The 21,839-nt window shown below is 43.0% G+C and overlaps 2 protein-coding genes and 2 pseudogenes across 3 annotated transcripts in view; all 4 read left to right on the top strand.

The window, feature by feature from the left end:
• The first annotated feature begins 1,290 nt into the window (after positions 1-1,290).
• The window catches only part of LOC102922050 (large ribosomal subunit protein eL8-like), a 108,650-nt pseudogene continuing 88,101 nt past the window's right edge, over positions 1,291-21,839 (top strand). The window contains exon 1 of the transcript XR_013047272.1: positions 1,291-1,560. The product of XR_013047272.1 is annotated as a large ribosomal subunit protein eL8-like (transcript). The remainder of the gene's footprint in view (positions 1,561-21,839) is intronic.
• Positions 1,455-21,839, top strand: part of LOC102908545 (uncharacterized) — an 81,094-nt gene continuing 60,709 nt past the window's right edge. Inside the window, 1 exon segment of the mRNA XM_076559374.1 lies at positions 1,455-1,560. Within this exon segment, the coding sequence (XP_076415489.1) occupies positions 1,558-1,560 (3 nt within the window). The 5' untranslated portion in view covers positions 1,455-1,557.
• Positions 1,865-21,266, top strand: LOC121820857 (putative KRAB domain-containing protein ZNF788). Its single transcript, XM_076559375.1, has 6 exons — positions 1,865-3,726; positions 3,848-3,878; positions 15,488-15,548; positions 17,870-17,996; positions 18,199-18,259; positions 18,805-21,266. The coding sequence occupies exons 1-5, from the start codon at positions 3,702-3,704 to the stop codon at positions 18,207-18,209; spliced, it is 255 nt and encodes an 84-aa protein (XP_076415490.1). The 5' UTR covers positions 1,865-3,701; the 3' UTR covers positions 18,210-18,259; positions 18,805-21,266.
• On the top strand, positions 19,853-20,985 carry LOC121824958 (uncharacterized; annotated as a pseudogene).

Genomic DNA, 21,839 nt, shown 5'->3' on the forward strand with positions numbered 1-21,839 from the left:
TTGATTTCTCAGGTACCATGGTCTTCCTGGATTTCCTGAACCAATTTTTGCATAGGCCTTTGATTCTTGGGAGACTCTCTGATCCTTGACTCTCAAACAAGATTCACATAGGGCAATAAGAGAAACAAAAGGTAAGAGAAACAAAAGGTGTGTTTAAACAAAGGAAGGATTAGAGCTAGGTGCTACTCTCTGGAACCAGGCCAGGAGCTCAGCAGGAATGCACTACAAACTAATTTTGACCTCATAGGTTTTGGTTGACTAATACCCTGTATATACATTGATTGGCTTTTTCTATGGAATAATAGTTTAAGAGATTGCATATTTCTGGTGCATTTTTAATAAACTTTCTTTTTACAAAAATGAAGATAATATTACGTTTTCCACAGCTGGCCTGATGTATGGCCGACCCTGAAACTGACAGGTTTCCTTTGTCCCTTCTCAGTTTCATAGTGAACCCGACTAGTGTCCCCAAAATGAGTCTTCAACTCCCAAGAAGCTAGACAAAGTTGAGGTCTGACTCAGCAGGTGCCTGGTGATAAGTTTTAAATCCTCAGTTGTGGGGTTCCTCTGCTGATGATGTAATAAACCAATCAAGCCAAATTAATAAATCCAGGTTTAAAGCACAGAGCAAAGCAATTCTGGGTGACCCTTGGAAAGGGAAGGGAAGTCACATGGCAAATATGGCTGCCAGGCCTTAAATAACTTGTAGGCATGGTCTTGAGTGGTCCCATGGAGGGGCTGGCTTTTGGTGGCCTTTGAGGGGGTGGGGGTAACAGAAGGGCAACACTAGGGGGGAGGAGCTTCTATTTGGGGAGCTTTGAGGGGGCGGGGCTGAGGAGAGAGAGGGGAGGCTTCCACCTGATCACCCCAGACTCTTTAGGTATATGCTATGGATGACAGGGACTGAGGAGGAGCTTCTACCAGAGCGCCTGGTCCCTGCAAAGGATCAAGGTACCACATTTTCTCTCTAGCTGGGATAGGGGAGCCCCTCACCGCACGCTTCAGGCTGCCATGGCACTACAAAGGGTTTGGTGGCAGGGTTGGTCTTGCCAGACCAGACACTTACTCTGGCCCTACTGGGTAACACCTGAGGTCAGATACTTTCTCATAAAATGGCTTCAGTACGTTGACTAGGTTCCTCAGCTGTCTGTCCTCGGTTTGAGACCTAACATCCTGTGCCCAGGAGGAAGAAGGGGGCGTGCCTACTGAGTGCAGGAAAAGAGCTGGGACTTTGCAGTCCAGGCGTAAGTGCGGCTGTTGCCAATCTCTGCGGGTCTGGGGCAGCTCTGGGCCTAGGTTGGAAGCCAGGGCCGGGCATCATGGGGCTGCCTCTCTTCACAGCACTCTGTCCCCAAAGGAGCTGCTCCCATCACTCAGGCATCACTAGCCAATCATGGCCTCCAGCCGGACTGCCAGTCAGAATGGGGCGGGCACTTCCAGTCTGCCATGCTGCAGGCTCCCCGGCTCTGGGTTGAGGGAGCCGCTGGGGTTCCATGTCCTGCGCTGTGACCCGGGGCCGGGAGCTGCAAGGAGAGCGGGGCGAGCTCGGAATCGGCCATGGTGAGCGAGCGGCCGCCGTCCCCACCCGGGGAGGTGGCTGGGGAGCCGGGGTGGGGTCCTCACGGGGCGTGGGAACCGGCGCCCTGACGCCGTGCCCGGTGGGGTCCCGTGAGTCCCGTGAGTCCCGTGAGGTCCTCAGTGTTCCCGCAACTCCCGGGTCCTGCGGCCTCTGAATAAGTTGCCTCTGTGGATCGCGCCTGCGCCTGCGCAGAACACGGGGATGGGGTATGCTGTGTGTGGATAGTGCCTTATTGTGACGTCACCATGCAAAGCAAGTGCGTGCGCCGCTAGCCTAGTCGCCCGGGAAGGCAGATTGGTAACTGACAGAGCCCTGGTCACTCTGGTGTCTTCTGGAAGTTCTGCACTTGGCACTGAACATTCAGGTGTAGATCTGTCTGCAGTTAACTCTGTGCAGGGTGTAAGGTCTGCGTCATTAACACATCTGCATGTGGATGCCTGGGTGGTCCAGTCACGTGTGTCAGCAAGGCCAGACTTACAGGGTTTCCTGGCCTCGTGTGTCACAATTGACTCTCTATTAATTGCGTCTTTATTTCTAAGTTTGCTCTTAAGTTCTGTTGATCTCTTGATTCTTTCCCACACGGTACACTCTTCATTGCGGTTGTGTGCGAAGATTTGAAGTCACATGATCTCACTGTGTGTACTATTTACTCAGCCTTGTGTTGATAATTTTTTCATTCATAGTTACCTTTAGTCATCAGTTTTCTGTTGTTGATAGGAAAAAAAATTAGACTTTTTATTGTACTGATTTTTAATCTATAACTGACATTCTGTACTGGCACAATATTGAGGCTTCCTGTCCACGTTGTGGAATTTCTCTCCTTTGTTTGAATTCCTTGACCATTTTAATTGTAAAGTTACAGTTTGGGCTACGGATATTTGCGAAATTTCTTTGTATTTCTGGCTGTTTAATCTATGGTGACATATGAGAGATATGGGAGTAGTACTTTTAATTTACTAAATGTATTTGTTTCACGTGCATAAGTGATTTATTTGCATATATATGTGGTCACCCTGTGTGTGTGGTGCCCACAGAAGACAGAAGGAGACATCCGATTGCCTGCAACAGGATGCAGGGATGATTGTGTGCCACCAGGTTAGTGCTGGGAACCAAACCCAGGACTTCCGCAAGAGCAACAAGTGTTTTAACTGCTGAGCCATCTCTCCAGTCCTATACATGAGAGATTTTCAAAACTTTATGTGTGTGTGTGCACATGTACACGCTGAAAAGCCAGTGTTAAGAGAGTTGAGGTTTGCTTAACAATCTGTCTTTGGGGGCTGGGAGATGACTCAGGAGGTATGCTGGTTAGCTTTGGTCAGCTTGACACAAGCTAGAGTCAGACTGGCCTGTAGGTAAACCTATGGGGTGTTTTCTTCCTTAATGATTGATGGGGCCCATCCCACTGTGGTTGGTGCCACCCTGGGCAGGTGGTCCTGAGTTCTATAAGGGTCAAACTGAGCAAGCCATTCTAGCAGAAGGGCAGTGAGCAGCATTGCTCCAGGTTGATAGCATATGTGGAATGCATAAGCCTATGGTGTATCTGAGTTAGCAAATCTGTTCCTGGCCAGCTCCTCTTTGTGTGTTAGGGAGAGCTGGAGGCTTGTAATTACTGAAGAGAATGTTCTTTGTTAAGATCTAATAGTGTGCTCTAAGGTTGCCTGGATCCCAGTGTGTAGCCCCACAATCCATTGACGTTACTGTCCCCCTAAATCCACACCTCAATTCTTAAAAAGGTTTTTGGCAACTCACAGTGCTAAATCTACCCATTTGAGTCACAGAGTGGGCTGTCCATTTCAGTAACAGGAAACTTGTTTGTTTTTGGAGCATGGTCTGGTCTCCACTGAGGCCAGAAGAGAGGGAATAGTTTATTGTATACATCACAGAGGAAACAGAGTAGGCAGTGGCTCGCATTACAAGTTGTCTGATATTAAGACAGAGAGCTGCAGTGGTTTCAGAAGAAGAATCTGATGGGACAGGGCGAGCGCCTTTCTGTGTATTTCCCAGTCTGTTCATTCATTCATGTGAATGAAGGAAAACCAAATTGGTGTGTGTACAGTTTGTGGATGTTACCTTAGGCCAATGAAATTTCCGATTGGACAACTCTCTCGTGTTGGCAAGTGCAATGCTGGTTGTCTCACTTCAGTCAGGTGAGAACTGAGACACAGGGCATCTGGCTGTGGCTTGTGTGTCAGCGTACAGCAGTCAGCAGCCAACATTTTACACCGAGAAGATCATACAGTCAGTTTTTTATGACATTCCCTCTACCAGGACAGGACCTACTCTTTCACAGTCAGTATAGGTAGGTGTTTTTAAGGTTTATTTTTACCTCTTTTAAACACTGGTTGTTGGTATCTGTGTTAGTGTCCATTGCTGTAGAGAGACACCATGACCATGGCAACTGTTATAAAGGGAAGCATTTAATTGGGGCTGGCTTACATTTTCAGAGGTTTAATTCATTGTCATAATGGTGAGGGACATGGTGGCATGCAGGCAGACAGGGTCCTGAAGTGCTTGAGAGTTCTACATTTGGATCTGCAGGCAGCAAGAAGAGAGAAGGCCACTGGGCCAGGTTTGGGCCCTTGAAACCTCAGAGCCCGCCTGCAATGACACACTTCCTCCAACAAGACCACACCACCTAATCCCTCTCAAACAGTGCCACTCCCTGATGACTAAGTACTCAGTCACAGGGCATATGGGGCCATTCTCATTCAAACACAACAGTGTCACTTCTGTTCTCCAGTGATTTCCAGTTACTAAGAACTTTATTCGTGATGGTGGTGGCACATGCCTTTAGTCCCAGCACTCCAGAGGCAGTAGCAGGTGGATCTCTGAGTTTGAAGCCATTCTGGTTTAAGAGTGAGTTCTAGGACAGCCAGGGATACACTGAGAAACCCTGTCCCAAACATCCCAGAAAAATACAGACTTGATTTGATGTTTCTCAAGTGGTTATTCATGTATTTATTTTGAGAGAAATGTGCCATGTAGCCCAGGCTTGCCTGATACTATGTCCTTGAGAATTGCCTTGAACATCTAAACCTGCCCCTGCCACCCAGGGCTGAGAATACAGATATGCAGGTCAGTGAGAAGGAAAAAGACAAGGAATGAATGTCCTCACGGAGCCCAGGCTTTTATTAGGGATTTCTGATGCAGAGGAAGCAGTGCAGGAATCTGCATCCATTACCTACCTGCAGGCTGGTGTAGTCACAGCAGAGAAAAGAATGAGGTTGAAAGGGTTCCTTTTTGTCTGCAGTTGAAATTGCCAGTGAGCAGTTAGGAAATCAGTTTTAGGGGATTGATAAATGTCCTGATCAATGTTTATTTGAGTTCCACAGACCGGGGCAACCAAGATTTTGGATAAAGAAGTGAATTTCTTTCTAGAAACCAAATTGCGTAGTTCTACTAGTTCAACAGAACAGAAGAGCTGGACTAATGGCTGTGGTCCTGCCTAACTGGCCTGTTATTTTGCTGGCTGAAAATGTACAGCCCAAGAGAAAGGTTTTGGGTGATCCTTGGTGTGCTCCAACATAAATTGTTAGTCCCCTAGCATGGGGCCGTAAAGCCTGTTTCAGTGTTCTCAGGAAATTTCTCGGGACTGTAATTCCATTATTTGGCCTCTCCCTTCCCCGCTCCCAGCCACCCATAAATCATTCCTTGTCTTCAAGTTCATGGCCTCCTTTTGCTTTGTTGTTCCTATTTAAATTTGACCTATAGCTTTTTAAAAACTTATTTAACTTTTTAAAAAACTTTTAGAACTTTATTTATGTGCACTGGCATCAGGGCCCCTGGAACTGGAGTTACAGACAGCTGTGAGCTGCCATGTGGGTGCTGGGAATTGAACCCAGGTCCACTGGAAGAGCAGCCAGTGCTCTCACCAGCTGAGCCTTCTCTCCAGCCCCCTGACCTATAGTTTTAAAACACCCTTTTCTTCAAACTCGTTAAGATGCACTCTGTCCTATCTTTGAATGAGAAACTGCAATGGGAAGGAGTATACCTCTTGGTTTTTGGTTGTGAGCCCAGCCTTTCAAGGCTGAGCCATCTCACCAGCCCACTGTACCTGTTCACTATTGCTTGATTCAACAAGACCAAGGCAGGCCCCTCGTACATAGAATTAACTATTGCATCTTTTTCATTAGTGTGGCTCAAGGTGAATCTCCCTGCTTTGTAGGGGTGGTTTCTAGGTGGAGACATTCACCTGCCTCCATTTAATTTTAGACCTTCATGCAGGCCAGAGGTCCTGTTCTCTTGACCACAGGGCTTTTTCTAGTAGCAGGCCTTAGTTACTACTTTTAACTTGCTCCTTCCTAAAACCCCTGGACTCCCTTAGCTCAGACATCCGAGCTCCCACTCAGGTTTGGCATCTTTGACCTCTGGTGAGGATGAAACTGCTCAGAGTTCCAGTGACACTTCTGGCTTTTTGTCAAGAAAGCAACTGATGCCTTTTGTTTGAGGACTTTTTACCCTCAACGGTTTAGCCAGTTCTTCCCTCACCCTCTCTGAAGAAGTAACCATACCGGGATTGGAACAGTTAATCTGGCTTCTTCCAACTGTATTTGGGGTGTGAGGTGGCAGTACTGGGGTACCCCACCAGGGATCTTCCCTCAAAGATCCCAACTGTCAGATGTAGAGAGGAAAGGAGGTCCATGGCTGGTGTCTTGAGGGATTAAGATGTCAAAAGTCCATTAGACTGTCTTGATCTGCTCACAAGAGCCCCTTCCATTAGACTCCTGGTTTTCCTTTGGCCTCTCAGGTTATTCTCCAGGGTTAGGATTAGAGTTAGCAATGGACCCACCATAGCTTTCACATCCTTTGAAAGTTCTTGCATGAGCTAAAAGTCAGCATGATGCCCTTCTCATGTGGCTTCTAGATGGGAGAGAAGAGATGTTTACCATCATTTCATGTGTATGTTAAAACAATATTGGCTGGTCTCCCTTGGCTATAGGCAGATGCTTCAGTGAGCCAAAGTCTGATGTCTTACATCTGGACAACATCCTTTTATCAAGAAGAAAATATTAGTGATATATATTTGTCTACTAACATCTCCTGTAGACTTAAACTTAATATCTGTGGTGTGTGATCCCTTGGGTTGTTATGAAGTCTTTTAGTCTTTGGTTAAACTTTCCTGCTGAGCACTGAAGACTGTGCAGGTGGCCAAAGTAACTTTTCTTCTCTTTGTCAAGGACAGTTGTGCAACTGATCTCACGTGGGCTTGAGAAGACCATCAGGCTCCTGTAACCCTTTTACCAATTGTCCATCAATGTGAGAATGAGTCAAAGCCTTGCTTGACAAACTTGTTTACTTTGAAACCTGGATTGACCCTCCGTTTGGTAGACTTGACAATGTTTTGAATTCATTGAGTGGGGTTCCCTGCTCTCCACATTTATAACCTGTCAATCCCTGTTGTATTTCTCAATGTATCCTTGTCATATTCTCAGTCTAAGTAGAGGTTTACAATTCATGTTTGAAATGATGCAGACTAGAGTCTCCTTTTAGAGATGGCTTTCTGTGTCAGGCTGCCTGGATTAGAAAAGGTCTGGTATAGTTTACCATATTCAATGTGGGATTAAGTACTCATAGTTTAGAGACTACAGGACACGGAAAACATAAAATAACTGAAGAAAGAAGCACTATTAGGATGTTCTTTTCCCATGGCGTGTTTCTCTCAAAGCAAGCAGAATTAAAGTAAAAGCCTGGGTTCCCAGTGCATGCTTGGGGAGATACAAGAATGGACATCAAAGTGGACCAGAAGAGTCCCAAGTCTTTGGGGGAAAAATGGCAGGTACGGATGTTCCATGATGGGGTTGGAGCATGAGGTGAGGTGTTAAGACCCTGCGTAGCCTGTGTCTGCAGTCTCTAGCTGCTCACTGGCTGTAGCTTGTCTAGCACCCTGCCTTCTAGTGTTTTGATTCTGTTGGGATGTGTGCTTTCCGAGATTGGCTCTAGGCTGATGCAAATTCCCATGAGGCTTCCAATTCTAACCATTGTAGAGGACTAGGAACTTTATTGGATTCCTGGCTAGTGTTGGAGGCATGGAGCTAAGAAAATTCTTCACTCCCCTATGGAAGCCAGTATACATCAGATGAAGCAATGTGTTAAAAATAAATCAAAGCAATGGGCAGTGGTGGCGCACGCCTTTAATCCCAGCACTTGAGAGGCAGAGGCAGGCAGATCTCTGTGAGTTTGAGGTCAGCCTGGGCTACAGAGTGAATTCCAGGACAGCCAAGGATACACAGGGAAACCCTGTCTCGAAAAATCAAACAAATGAACAACAACAACAACAAAAATCAAAGCAAGCACACCATGGAACTCTAATGCCACCTCATAAGTATAAATCATCTGAAGACTCAGGAATTTTATGGGTGTCACCATTTTCTATTGTGCCATGTGGTTGCAGCAATTAAGAAGTCACATAATGGCCGGGTGGTGGCGCACACCTTTAATCCCAGCACTTGGGAGGCGGAGGCAGGTGGATATTTGTGAGTTCGAGGCCAGCCTGGGCTGCAGAGTGAGTTCCGGGAATACGCGCAAAGCTACACAGAGAAACCCTGTCTCAAAAACATTTAAAAAAAAAAAAAGAAGAAGAAGAAGAAGAAGAAGAAGAAGAAGAAGAAGAAGAAGAAGAAGAAGAAGAAGAAGAAGAAGAAGAAGAAGAAGTTGTAGCATGAATCTTAAAGGTTCTTACTAGTAAATCAAACCTGAGGCGAGTTATTGGGGTCAATGCTGGTAGATCAGAGAGACAGAACAAACCACAGCTATCTAACCTCACCAGTTCCTCAGCTGGTCCTGTTTCCTCAGACTGGAAGCCTCTGAGTCCTCATCCAGAATGAATCCCAGCTGAACTATGCTGCTTCAAAGCCTGAAGCTTAACCAGCCGAATGCTTAACCAGCCAAATGCTTCTAGTTTCTGGTCCTCACGCCTTATATACCTTTCTGCTTTCTACCATCACTCCCTAGGATTAAAGGCTCAATTTCTGGGATTAAAGGTGTGAGTCCCCATGCCTGGCTGTTTCCCATGTGGCCTTGAACTCACAGAGATCCCAGATGGATTTCTGCCTCTGGAATGCTAGGATAAAAGGCGTGTGCTATCACTGCCTAACTAGTGGCTTTTCTGTTCTCTGACCCCAGATAAGTTTATTAAGGTACACAACATTTTGGGGAACATAATACCACCACAAGAAGTCATATAGCATTTACCTTTTTTTTTTTTTTTTTTTGGTTTTTCGAGACAGGGTTTCTCTGTGTAGCTTTGCGCCTTTCCTGGGACTCACTTGGTAGCCCAGGCTGGCCTCGAACTCACAGAGATCCGCCTGCCTCTGCCTCCCGAGTGCTGGGATTAAAGGCGTGCGCCACCACCGCCCGGCAGCATTTACCTTTTTTAATGGAAACCATTAGAAATGATGATAGCCTAGTCACATGGCTGCTTCCATCGTGATGAGGTCACAAACCAAGTTGGCAGCAAACCCCATGATTGCTCTCTACTCAAGGTTAGATCAGCTTCATCAGGTACCAGTCCTGATGAGATCCACACTGCCCAAAGTTTAAATGTGCAGTGGTACACCTTCTTCTTCTTCTTCTTCTTCTTCTTCTTCTTCTTCTTCTTCTTCTTCTTCTTCTTCTTCTTCTTCTTCTTCTTCTTCTTCTTCTTCTTCTTCTTCTTCTTCTTCTTCTTCTTCTTCTTCTTCTTCTTCTTTTCTTCTTCTTCTTCTTCTTCTTCTTCTTCTTCTTTTTCTTCTTCTTCTTTTTTAATTTTTTAAGATTTATATATTATGTATACAGTGTTCTGCCTGCACGCCAGAAGAGGGCACCAGATCTCATTACAGATGGTTGTGAACCACCATATGATTGCTGGGAATTGAACTCAGGACCTCTGGAAGAGCAACCAGCAGCCAATGCTTTTAACCTCTGAGCCATCCATACCACCCTGAATGCCCGATCTCATCTGATCTCTGAAGCTAAGCAGGGTCAGGCCTGGTTAGTACTTGGATGGCACACCCTCTTCTTTAAAATGACATTTTAGTGAGGTCAGCGTGACTCTAGAGGAGATGGTCCCTATGACCTAGGCATGTAGGCCCCACACAGCAAAGTAACACAGGAAAGAAGAGTTCTTGACCTCAAGCAGAGACAGTTGAGTCTTTCCATGTGTCTTCCCACACGGATTGTACTGTGGTAGCCAAGTGTTGTCATCCAGGTGTTTCAACTGCTCCTCAGTCCCCAGACACAGGATGTTACTTGAGCCCATTTTATCCCAGTTGAGTCTGGTCTGGGCTGTGATCATGTTGGCTTGGATTTAAGACCTTCAGAATCCAACTTGTTAAAATTAAATTTAAAACCTTAGTAGCCTTGTGAGGCACTTCTACCCAGTTAGAAATGCAGCTTCCAGATGGCATCGTCTACAACAGTCACACTTAATCACAACAAGAGACTGACTGCCTTCACTGCTTCCACCAGACCTGATCCAAGGTTCTCAGGTTCTCTGAGAGAACATGGTAGGGAGGAAAACAAGGGATAATGCCATGCAGTCAGAGAAAAGATAGGAACACAAACCTAAAGTTGGAGGTACTGTATTGTTTAATCTCTTCTTAGATGGGGTAGGGAAGGTTATATTATGGAAGTCTGTAACCAGGCAGAGGAGTTGACTCCCTGTTACTGGGCAATGTTTCCTTCTTTTGTATTCTCTCTCGCTGTGTGTCTCTCTCTGTCTCTGTCTGTCTGTCTCTCTCTCTCTCTCTCACACACACACACACACACAAACACACACACACACCCTCTGTCTTTTCCTCTAGAGCTCTCTCTCCTTAGGTTATGTTCCTTTCATGGTTTATATTGTGCTCATCACCCTCAGCCTCTTATATTCAAATGCTTAGTGTAACAGTAGGAGGTGTGTCCTTGTGAGAGTAGGTGTGTCCCTGTTTGTTGAGGTGTGTCACTGTAGGTGGGATTTGAGTTTTCAGAAGCCCACACCAAGGCAAGTGTTTCTTTCTGCCTCCTGCCTGTGTATCAGGATGTACCTGTCAGCCCCATGCCTGCCTACAATGAATCATCCTTTCATGATAATGCCCTAATCCTCTGGCATTGTGATCAAGCTCCAAACTAGAAACCTTCCTTTATAAGAGTCACCTTGGTCATAATGTATCTTCACAGGAGTAGGACAGTCACTAAGACAGGTTGTTTGAGTAATATTTTAGCATATTATCTGCCTGTATTCTGCCCATGTCATGTGAAATTGAGTAAGGCTGAATGAAAACAATATACTGATTTCTTGACAAAACAATCCGTCTGTAGCATGGTTATTACTGACGACTCATGCGGATCCATAGTGAAAAAGAGCAACAAGAGGGGCAGAGAACTTGGTAGCTTCAGATGGCTGTCATGTACTGAAACAGAGATAACAGTTACCAGGGTGATTAGTACCATTAAAGAGAAGGCGCCTATTCTTCCTTGGAAATATAGAAAAGTTGTCATAAGGGCATTGCCCACCCAGCCAAACATTTGACTATGGAAGGAAAAGGAAGGTGATTCCTGGTCCCAGAAATCACATTCATACAGAACCTGCTGCTGCTCTGTTCCAATGGGGCCAGATCCATCCAAAGCTAGAACCCTGTGTGGTGGTATCATCTGTGCTACTTTTTCTTGAAAGAAGATAGATGCAAATTTTAAAGGTTATGAATTCTTCTAGACTTAAAGCTCAGCACTTTTGCAGCCATCTGTTTGGCAGAGTCAAGACCTCAGTAAGGAGACAATGAGTTTTTAATGGCATGAATCCGTGTTGATGAAGTCTTGTTTGCATTTTAAGACCACAAGATGTTGAGATACCCAATCTTTGAGACACCTGCCATGAGTAGCTTCATGTATGGAGTGAACTTGGCTAAAGAGTAAAATGTGTGAGAAGTTGCAGTGAGAAAGAGCCATCCTAGCCCTTTGAAACTGAAGTCCTAGGTGTCTGATACAGAGCTGCAGGATTTGGTGTTTGCCCAGCAAGGGTTCAGACTTGCCTTGGTCCAATATTTCCTTATTTCTTTGGAAAGGAAATGTTTATTCTATGCTATTGCATGTTGGGTAGATATAATTAGTGTTTTGATTTTACAGTATGCTACAGTCATGAGATTGCATTCAGTGTCAGAAGAAACTGACATTCAGACTGTGGTGGAATTATTACAGAATATGGAGATCTTTGAAGTTAGACTAAATGCATTTTACATCATGGGTTAACTCTGAGTCTATCATGACATGTGAACATGTAGTGGGTTGAATTGAAAATCTCCCAGGTAGGATGATTTTGTCTCTGCTTTGTGGCTTTCATTGGGGTGCTTATGGAACCTTTAGGAGGAGGAGCCTTCCTGGAGGAAGTTAGTTCCTGGGGATGGGCGTTGAGTGTTTACCTGATCAGCACACTTTGTCATCTATGTATGTTTTCTGGTGGTTGAAAGTGAGCAGCTTCCTTCCTTCTCATGCAGCCACGCCATCACCACCATTACAGATGCCATCCCTAAATAATATGAAATAAAATGTAGGCAATTGCTTTTCCTTGCAAAGGCATTTTTCTGGCCTGATATTTTTATTTTATATTTTTTGGCTTATGGATTTGGCTTTTGTACACGTGAAGCATTTGCCCTTCTGCTGAGCTCACATCTTAACTTCTCAGTATCGGCAGAGGGTATCATTTTTTTCCCTCCAGGATGGTATGTATTCATAACATTAATTCTGAGTCTCCTGAATCATTGTGTCTTAGTTAGGATTTCTATTGATGCAATGAAACACCATGACCAAAAAACATGTTGGCAGAAGGAGCAGTTTATTTGGCTCACACTTCCAAATTCCTGTTTATCGTTGGAGGAAGTGAGGACAGGAACTCACACAGGGCAGGAACCTGGAGGCAGCAGCTGATGCAGAGGCCATGGAAGGATGCTGCTCACTGGTTTGCTCCTCATAGCTTGCTCAGCCTGCTTTATTAATGAACCCAAGACCACTAGCCCAGGGATGACTCTTTTATTCTTCTCCCCACACTGCTTGTTTATGTTTTCCTGGATTTCTTTAAGGGATTTATTCATTTCCTCTTAAGGACTTCTGTCATTCATACACGTGGTTTTAAGGTCTTTTTTTGTATTTCACCTATGTTGGAATATTCAAAGCCTGCTGTGGTAGAATAGCTGGGCTCTACTGGAGACTTATTGCCCTGACTGTTATAGATTGTCTTTTTACGCTGTCATTTAGGCGTCTGGGATTGGGATGATCATAGGTCTAGGACAGGTTCTGATTTCTGGGTTTGTCTTTGTTGGGTGGGTGTTTTGCTTCTTGATTTCTGTTTCCTGTCTGCATTTCCAGGGAGTGTAATGGCTATGTGTTGCCTGGTAGGACATTTTCTTTGGACCTGATAGTTTTGGCCAATGTGGTTCCAGGTAAAGTGTGTTGCTGGGTATTGGGAGATGACACTTAAGAATAGGGATAGGCTAGGTATCTGAAGGGATTCACAGTAGGGAGCAGAGTAGAGTGTTTGATGAGGATCTGCTTATTTCATCCGCTTGGAATGGAGGGAGACGGTGAAAAGAGGTCACTGCAGAGGGTCTTCTATGGCCCTGGGGATGAGACTCTCAGGTAGATCTAGAGCAACAAAAGGAGAGGGTAAGATATACAGACAGCCTGCCTGCTTCCCCGGTGGCAGTGGTCTGTTGGTTAGCTGGATGTGTCTTTTGGTTAGCAGGATGTACCTGCTGGAATTGGGGGCTGGGATAAATCAACAAGTGTGGAGAGGGAGGTTAGAGGGGAGAAGATCTGCAGGATCCACAGGAGATATGGGCAGAGGGGGAGGAAGTCTGCAGCTGGTGTCCTGTTGCAGAGGTAGAGATGAGACCTGGGGTATTGGGTTTGGAGTAGAGGAAAGGATGTGAAGGTCTTCAGTTAGCTTACCTGTTTCCCCAGCCTGCTCAGCTGGTGTGTTATGGTGAATGCCTGATGGTGTTGGGGGCTGGGGTACTGAGATGTGTTGGGGGAAGGAAGGTTGGAGGAGATCTTTGTGATCCACTGAGGATGGGGTCAGAGAGGAAAGGGAGAACACAGCAGGTTTTCTGCTACAAAGCTGGGGATGAATCTGGGGAGATGGGATCTGGAGAACAGGAGAGGTGTGGATCCACCACCATCAGCCCACTTGTTGTGAAGAGCTAGGTCACTGTCACTGTCTGAACAAAGCAAAAACAAATGTCAACAGTGTAAATAACTCAATGTCCAATTATCTCAGACTCACTGTCTTCTGGGCTCCTCCAAGGGACTCCAGTCACTTCTCTAGCTCTGCCCTCTGCAGCACACACAGCCTGTTTTCCAAGTTCCAGCTGCCTCCAGTTCACTGCTGCTGCTGTAGTCATCCCGTGGTATTGGCATCTCCAGTGTGCCCAGGCCTCTTGCTGCAACTGGGCTGCAGTTTCACCAATAGCCTCTCCTAGGCTTTCTTTGTGGTGCTAACCCTCAACTTCTCTGATGACTCCATTCAAATGACCTCTCACAATGACAAGCCTCAGCTGCCCTTCATGACTCCTTCATGCCTTTAAAACCAGTACCGCCTGGGTGACTGTTACAGTACTAAGTTCACCTGCCAGTGCAAGGTACAACGTTGGCCACTGTGGTGTTTGTAAAGAAAATAACCCCCAAAGGGTATAGGACTATTGGGAGGTGTGGCTTTGTTGGAATAGGTATGGCCTTGTTGAAGGAAATATGTCACTCTGATGGCAGGCTTTGAGGTCTCATATATTCTCAGGCCTCACTCAGTCTGATGCACAGGCCACTTCCTGTTGCCTGCAAGATATAGGACTCTCAGCTACTTCTCCAGCACCATGGCTGCCTGCAAGCCACCATGTTCCACCAAGAGGATAATAGACTGAACCTCTGAACTGTAAGCCACCCCAATTAAATGTTTTCCTTTATAAGAGTTACCATGGTCATAATGTCTCTTCATAGCAATAGAAACTCTTTGGAAAGCCTGCTCCAAGATCACCTCCAGAGTATGCAAAAAATCCACAAATAGGGTGAGGACTAGACTTTTTCTATCTGAGGGATAGGAACAAAAGCACTCACACCTTCTGATGACAACTTTCTCTTTTAGTTGATCTTGAAAAAAATCTCTCTGTACACACATAGCTAAGACAAATATGAACTACACCTCTCTCCACACAACTATATTCTCCAAACAGTAACATCTCTTTCCACCAGCCATTTATCTCTGCACACAGCTACTTCGCTTCACATGCTTCTTCTACATTCTCCACCTCTGTCTCTCTTTACATCTGTCTCTCATATAACTACATCTCTTGTTTCATACTTCTTCTTACATCCCTCATGCACACTTCTCCCTCTGTAAAATCAGGTACATCTCTCTTTCAGCGCGCACACACACACACACACACACACACACACACACACACACATACACACACACACAAACGCCCTCTACAGTCAAACTCTGGACATTTATTTGTTAAACATTTTCAGGGGCTGACCCATTCTCATAACACAAGATAAGTCACACAGTTTTTCACAGGCTAGAGATGTCATGCCAGCTGGGCATGGTGAGTAAAGTAAGCACGTAGATCTGAGTGGTAGGGTTCTCAAACAGAAAGTGACATTGAAATTCAGGGCTTAACAATAAACAATTAATTGGCTGAACTTTGAGTGGTAGGGCTACATACAGAAAGTCAATTACTTTAGGGGGTTATGTCTTAATGTTGTCAGCCAGACTTTGGTTTAACAGACACGTGGGAACTTGTCCTTGTGTATTCTCTGCAGGGGCAGCTAGTCTGTTTTGAATTTGCTCTAAAATCTAAAATTAGCTGTCTTTGTGACTGAGAATACTGTTACTTGCCTATTTTAATTATGAAAAATAACCTAGTAGTATTTCTATTCATCAAAATTATACATCTTATGCAGAAATCATCTTCCTGACCCTCCACAGCTGTATGTGTGTCCAATGATGGAATATTTTCATGAGGTAAACACACAATTAGTGGGGAAAATATTCATAGCTGTTTTAAGGGAAGAAATGTAATGGCATGTGAGAAAAATTACAGAGAGAAGCAACCAGTCATTTACAGTCAGTAACCCCACAGCTTTGAAAGTCAGGCTCCCCATCAGAGAATTATCTAGTGAGTCAACCTGCTGAACACTAGTTGTCACCTGCTGTATACTCCCATGACCTCTGGTAAAGCCATTGCTACCAGCAGCTCTCAGCAAAACCCTAATGAAGAGAGCCACCTGTGGTACACAGCTTCTGTGTACTGACTCTGAGGAAACACTGCCCAGAAGATTTCACCTCAGTGATGCTGGTCTTTTCTATCACTGCAAATTTCTCAGCTCCAGCTAACCAGCATCAGTTGTCCCAATAAGGCAAAGGTTTTATTTCAGTGGTTCTGGTCTCTTGTTAATCACAGTAGATTTTTCAGCTCCAGTGGACCAGAGAGCATAGATTCTTCACACAAAAGGTCTGGTAGAATCTTTACTTCCTTCTGAAATATCAGAAGCCAGGCCTCCATCTTCTGCACTGCTCTCAATATTCTTATCTTCCAAGCTCCTACAGAACAGTTTGCTGAGCTCTCAACACTCAATGGCTTTTCTGACCCAAAGTTCCAAAGTCCTTTCACGGTCCTTCCCAAACAACATGGTCAGGTCTGTAAGCAATACCCAACGATACTGGTACCAACTTGTCTTATTTAGGGTTTCTATTGCTGTAAAAAAAACACCACAGCTAAAAAAGAAGTTGAGGAGGGAAGGGTTCATTTGGTATATACTTCCATATCACTGCACATCAAAGGAAACCAGGGCAGGAACTCAAACAGGGCAGGAACCTGGAGAGAAGAACTGATGCAGAGGCCATGGAGGGGTGCTGCTTACTGGCTTGCTCCCCATGACTTGCTCAGCCTTCTTTCTTATAGAACCCAGGACCACCAGTCCAGGGATGGCACCACCCAAAGTGGGCTGGGCTCTCTCTGACAATTACTAATTAAGAAAACGCCCTACAGACTTGTCTACAGCTGGATCTTATTGAGGCATTTCCTTATCTGTGGTTCCTCCTCTCAGATAACTAACTTGTGTCAAGTTGACCTAAAACTAGCCAGCACACATTGGATTACAGGTGCTTAACATTCTCCCTACGTTTCTGTATGTTTTTAAGTTTTCTTAAATTTTTTGTTATTGTTTTGTTTTGGTGTGAGTTGTTGTTGTTGTTTTGGTTTTTTTGAGACAGGGTCTCACTATACAACAGCTTTGGCTGTCCTGAAATTAGCTCTATAGACCAAGCAGGTCTGAAACGCACAGATCTACCTGCCTCTGCCTCCTGAGTGCTGGGATTAAAGGTGTGCACCACCATCTACCAGGCAAGTCTTTTGAATTAAAAAATATATATATGCTTGAGTCTTTTGCCTATATATATATGAATGTGAACCAAGCATGAGCCTCATGTTCATTGAAGTCAGAAGAACATATTGTCTTCTCTTGATCTGAAGTTTCAGATGGTTGTGAGCCTCCAAATGAGTGCTAGGTATTGATTAAAGTCTTCTGCAAAGCAGCACATTATCTTAACTGTTGACCCAACTTTACACTCTGATTTTTTTTCTAATTCAACATTTCCTTTGCTAATGTTTTTGAGAATGTTTTATAAGCCAGTCAGTAACTTATTAAAATTTCATTTATTCATAGAAATATCATATTACAGTTTAAACTGGCCCACTCTAGTTTTCTGGAAGACCAGTATGGAAGTGGAATAAATTTTTAAGTCTTTGGAGGAATTTTGATTGGCCCCCTGTGTGGTTTTTTCCTTTGTTTGTTTGTTTGCTTGTTTGTTTGTTAGAGACAGGCTTTCACTATGTAGCTCTGTCTGTCTTTAAAATCTCTACATAGACCAGACTGGCCTCAAAATCACAGAGATTCACCTGTCCCTGTCTCCAGAGTTTTGGAATTAAATGTGTGTGCCACCATGCACATCCTTGTTCATTTCTTTTTTGAAGTTAGGAATTTTGATACAATTTTGCTGATGTATACTCAGTAGCATTGCTCTGTTTGTATGTCTTTCTTTATTATGTTAGTAATCATTTCTCTTGCCATGTCATAACCTATTCAGTGGGCACACAATTGAGAGGCATGATCTTCCTTTCCTGTTTCCTTCTACAATGACTTGGTGACTGCATTTGAAATTCTGTGACATGGAATAAATGTATGGAGCACACAGAATCATGTAAATGTATTCTCAATGAAGTATACTTGTACAGTTCAGTCAGTCTCAACATTTCTATTACATACATATGTGGGATACTTTAGGGTACATTGACCTATGAGGATGTTCATGTGAACTTCACTCCTGAAGAGTGGGCTTTGCTGAATCCTTCCCAGAAGAGTCTCTATGAAGAAATGATGCTGGAAACCTGCAGGAACCTCACTGCTATAGGTAGGAATGCTAGATTTTTGTCATGTTTTACAAAGGGGACAAGCATTTCTTGATCATGGATACTCTCGGGGGATTTCAGTTGTGATAAAGAAAGAATGTGGTGAATAAGTCAGGGATGGTTCTCAGGTTCAACAAAGATAGTGACTTAAATTTTGCATAATTTCCTATAATATATCATACATTTTGTGGTACTGTATTTTAGGCTACAAATGAGAAGACCAGAATATTGAAGAACATCATCCAAGTTCTAGAAGACATGAAAGGTAATTGTCATATACAAGCTGATACATCTGTATCTCTGAAGAAATTTTAATGTGCCCTGAAGCTTTAAGGAATGGCAACACTGTAAATAAACACAGGTTTATGATGATTATTAAATACCCACAAAACCATGTACCTCAATGTCAGGTAGGTGATCCATGTATCCAAGGCATTTCTTTAAGAAAGAAGACAATGAAACAAGTTAACACATGACACTATTTTAATGATAGCCCCATGAGATCCATTTTGGACTGTTCATCCCTTTATTTTCATACCATTTAAGTATTATATAGGCATACACATTGATTAGGGGGATCAGTGTCTGTCCAAGATCTTGTATATGCAAATAGTCCATAGTAAAGTTAGTGTTGCTCATATACTTATAAAAACTTACCATAGTTTATTGAGAGGGGCAATTTATGAGAGTCAAGAAGGTTGTCATGGTGGAGAAACCTTAATCTCTATACCACATCTCTATGAGGAACAAAAAGTTAGATTGTGTGAATGCAATGTGAAAACCTTTTCTTTGTTATTCTTCCTTTAATAGGTATCTCATCTGTCCTTCTGGCTACAAACTATTTGAACATAAGGGATATGGGAAGAAGCAATGTACCTCTCTCTCTCCTACAACAGTTACAAGACATGTTGGAGTGCCCACTATGAGTAGACTTGGTGAATGTGATACAAGTTTACAATTAATTGGTTTTCCAACTACACTGGGAACACATCAACAAACTCACACTGGAAAAAAGCCTTATGATTACAAGGATTGTGGGAATTCTTCTGTCTGTGTTTGTTCACTTTGCAAATGTAGTGTGACTCACAGTATAGAAAAATGTTATGCATGCAATCAGTGTGGTACAACTCTGAATTCTTCCAGTTCTGTTCAGAAATGTGAAAAAACTCATATGGAAAGAGGAAGTGATAAATGTGAATCATCTACTAATGGCTTTAACCATCACAGGAATCTTCAAACACACAAAAGAACCCATAATGAAGAGGATCTCTATGAATATAATCAACATGATAAAGACTTTAGATTTGATTCCTCTTTACAATTACACCAAAGAACTCATGTGGAAGTAGAACCCTATCAATATAATCAAGGTGCAAAAGACTTTGCACATTTCACTGGTCTCCAGTATCCTGAAAATATTCATACTGTGACAAACCCTATGTATGTAATCAATGTGGTAAAACCTTTTCAAGTCACCATTATCTTAAAATACATGAAAGAATTCACACTGGAAAGAAGCCCTGTATATGTAATCAGTGTGGTAAAGCTTTTGTACATTTAACTAGTCTTCAAAATCATGAAAAAACTCATGCTGGGGAGAAACCCTATAAATGCAGTCAATGTGGTAAGGCCTTTGTATGTCACAGTAATCTTAAGATACATGAAAGAAGTCACACTGGAGACAAACACTATGTATGTAATCAATGTGGTACAGCCTTTGTAATTCGATGTAAACTTCAAATGCATGAAAGTACTCATACAGGAGTGAAACCCTATGGATGTAATCAATGTGATAAAGCCTTTGCACAATTCAGTCTGCTTCTAAAACATTACAAAATCCATTCTGGAGAGAAACCCTATGAATGCAGTCAATGTGGTAAAGCCTTTTCAAACCACAGTAATCTTAAGACTCATAAAAGAAGTCATACAGGAGACACACCCTTTGAATGTAATCAATGTGGTAAAGCCTTTGCACATTTCAGTCGTCTTCAAAAACATTACAAAATGTTTATGTCAATGTGGTAAAACCTTTAGAAGTCACAGTTATGTTCAAACACATCAAAGAATTCATACTGGAGAGAAGCCCTATGCATGTAATCAATGTGGTAAAGTCTTTGTAAGTCGCAGAAATCTTAAAATACATGGAAGAATTCATACTGTAGAAAAGCCCTATATATGTGATCAATAAGGTAAAGTCTCTGCACATTCCACTAGTCTTCGAAGTCATGAAAAAATTCACACTGGAGATAAACCCTATGAATGTAATCAATGTGGTAAAGCCTTTCTTTGGCGCAGTAATCTTCAAACACATGAAGTCATACTGGAGACAAACCCTATGAATGTAACCAATGTGGTAAACCCTTTGTAAGACGCCATAATCTTCAAATGCATGAAAGTACTCATACAGGAGTAAAACCGTATGAATGTAATCAATGTGACAAAGTCTTTGCACATATTATTTATCTTCAAAGGCATGAAAGAAGTCATACTGGAGATAAACCATTTGAATGTAATCAGTGTGGGAAAGGCTTTTCACAATTCTGTCGTCTTCAAAAACATTTCAAAAACCATGCTGGAGAGAAACCCTATGCATGCAGTCAATGTGGTAAAGCCTTTGCAAGTAGCAGTAATCTTCACACACATAAAAGAACTCACACTGGAGAGAAGCCCTATGAATGTAATCAATATGTAAGTCGCCGTAATCTTCAAATACATGAAACTACTCATACAGAAGTAAAACCCTATGGATGTAATCAATGTGGTAAAGCCTTTGCACATATTTATCTTCAAAGGCATGAAAGAAATCATACTGGAGACAAACTATGAATGTATTCAATCTGACTTGTCTTTGCAAGTCACAGAAGCCTTCAAAAACATGAAAGGTGTCATACTGGAGAAAAACCCAATGAATGTAATTGATGCAGTAAAATTTTGCAGGTCAGTGTAATCTTCACACATCAAAGAAGTAATAGTAAAGAGAAACCCTACAAATGTCAATGTGATAATGCCTCTTTGTGTTACAGTCTTCTTCAAAGGCATGACAGGATTACTCCTGGAGAGAAACACCATGAATCTAGTAAATTCAGTAAAGCTTTGCACACCACACACAGTGTTCTCACTGAGCTGTCTCACTAGTGCTCAAGTAAGATTAGTAGAAGCATTCTATCAGTCAAATATTGTCTTTTGTCCAAATTGTTCAAATTTTAAACAAATTGTCATCCAAGGATAGAGGAGCACAGAATAATTTGAATAATAAAACATTTGAAGTATCAGCTTCACTTATTTGCAAATAAAAATAGTATTTATCCTGCCATCCAGTTTTTTTCAATTGTGTTAGTTTATTCTAAGGACCAAATGCTTGTTCCTAACACTTTCTCAGAAACACAAATGAATGACAGGGAATTGTCTCAGTGTATAAAAGTGATTGCTGCTAAGGCTGATGACCTGAGTTCAGTCTCTGGGATACACACATTACTCATACCAGTTTTTCTCTGATTACTACACTTAGGCTGTGGCATATGCACACCACACACCTGCACACTTGAATATCTTTGTAATTAAAGTAAGAAATTAGTGAAGTCATTTGCCTGCTTAAGGCACTTGCTGCCAAACTTGATTACCTCGGTTTGATCTTTAGTACTGACATAGGAGAAGTAGAGAATATACACCTGTAAGTTGTCCTCTGCCTGTCACATCCACAACATGGCACTGGTGTTTACATACTGGTAAAAATTTCAAAAGAGATGAAATTAACAAAGCAAAGAAAATAACCAAAATATTGAGAACATAGGAAATGATTTTCCAATTGAAATTAATACATTATTGTATTCCATGATATGTCACTC

This window comes from Peromyscus maniculatus, chromosome 22 (genome assembly GCF_049852395.1).
Source record: "Peromyscus maniculatus bairdii isolate BWxNUB_F1_BW_parent chromosome 22, HU_Pman_BW_mat_3.1, whole genome shotgun sequence".
NCBI lineage: Eukaryota > Metazoa > Chordata > Mammalia > Rodentia > Cricetidae > Peromyscus > Peromyscus maniculatus.

What these genes read in the sequence shown, in the direction of transcription:
- LOC121820857 (XM_076559375.1), top strand. Translation starts at nt 3,702, where the DNA reads ATGCTGGTTGTCTCACTTCAGTCAG. An exon ending in CTCTTTCACAGTCAGTATAG is followed by an intron (nt 3,879 to 15,487) that starts GTAGGTGTTTTT and finishes CATCTTATGCAG; the next exon opens with AAATCATCTTCCTGACCCTC. An exon ending in TGATGGAATATTTTCATGAG is followed by an intron (nt 15,549 to 17,869) that starts GTAAACACACAA and finishes GGGATACTTTAG; the next exon opens with GGTACATTGACCTATGAGGA.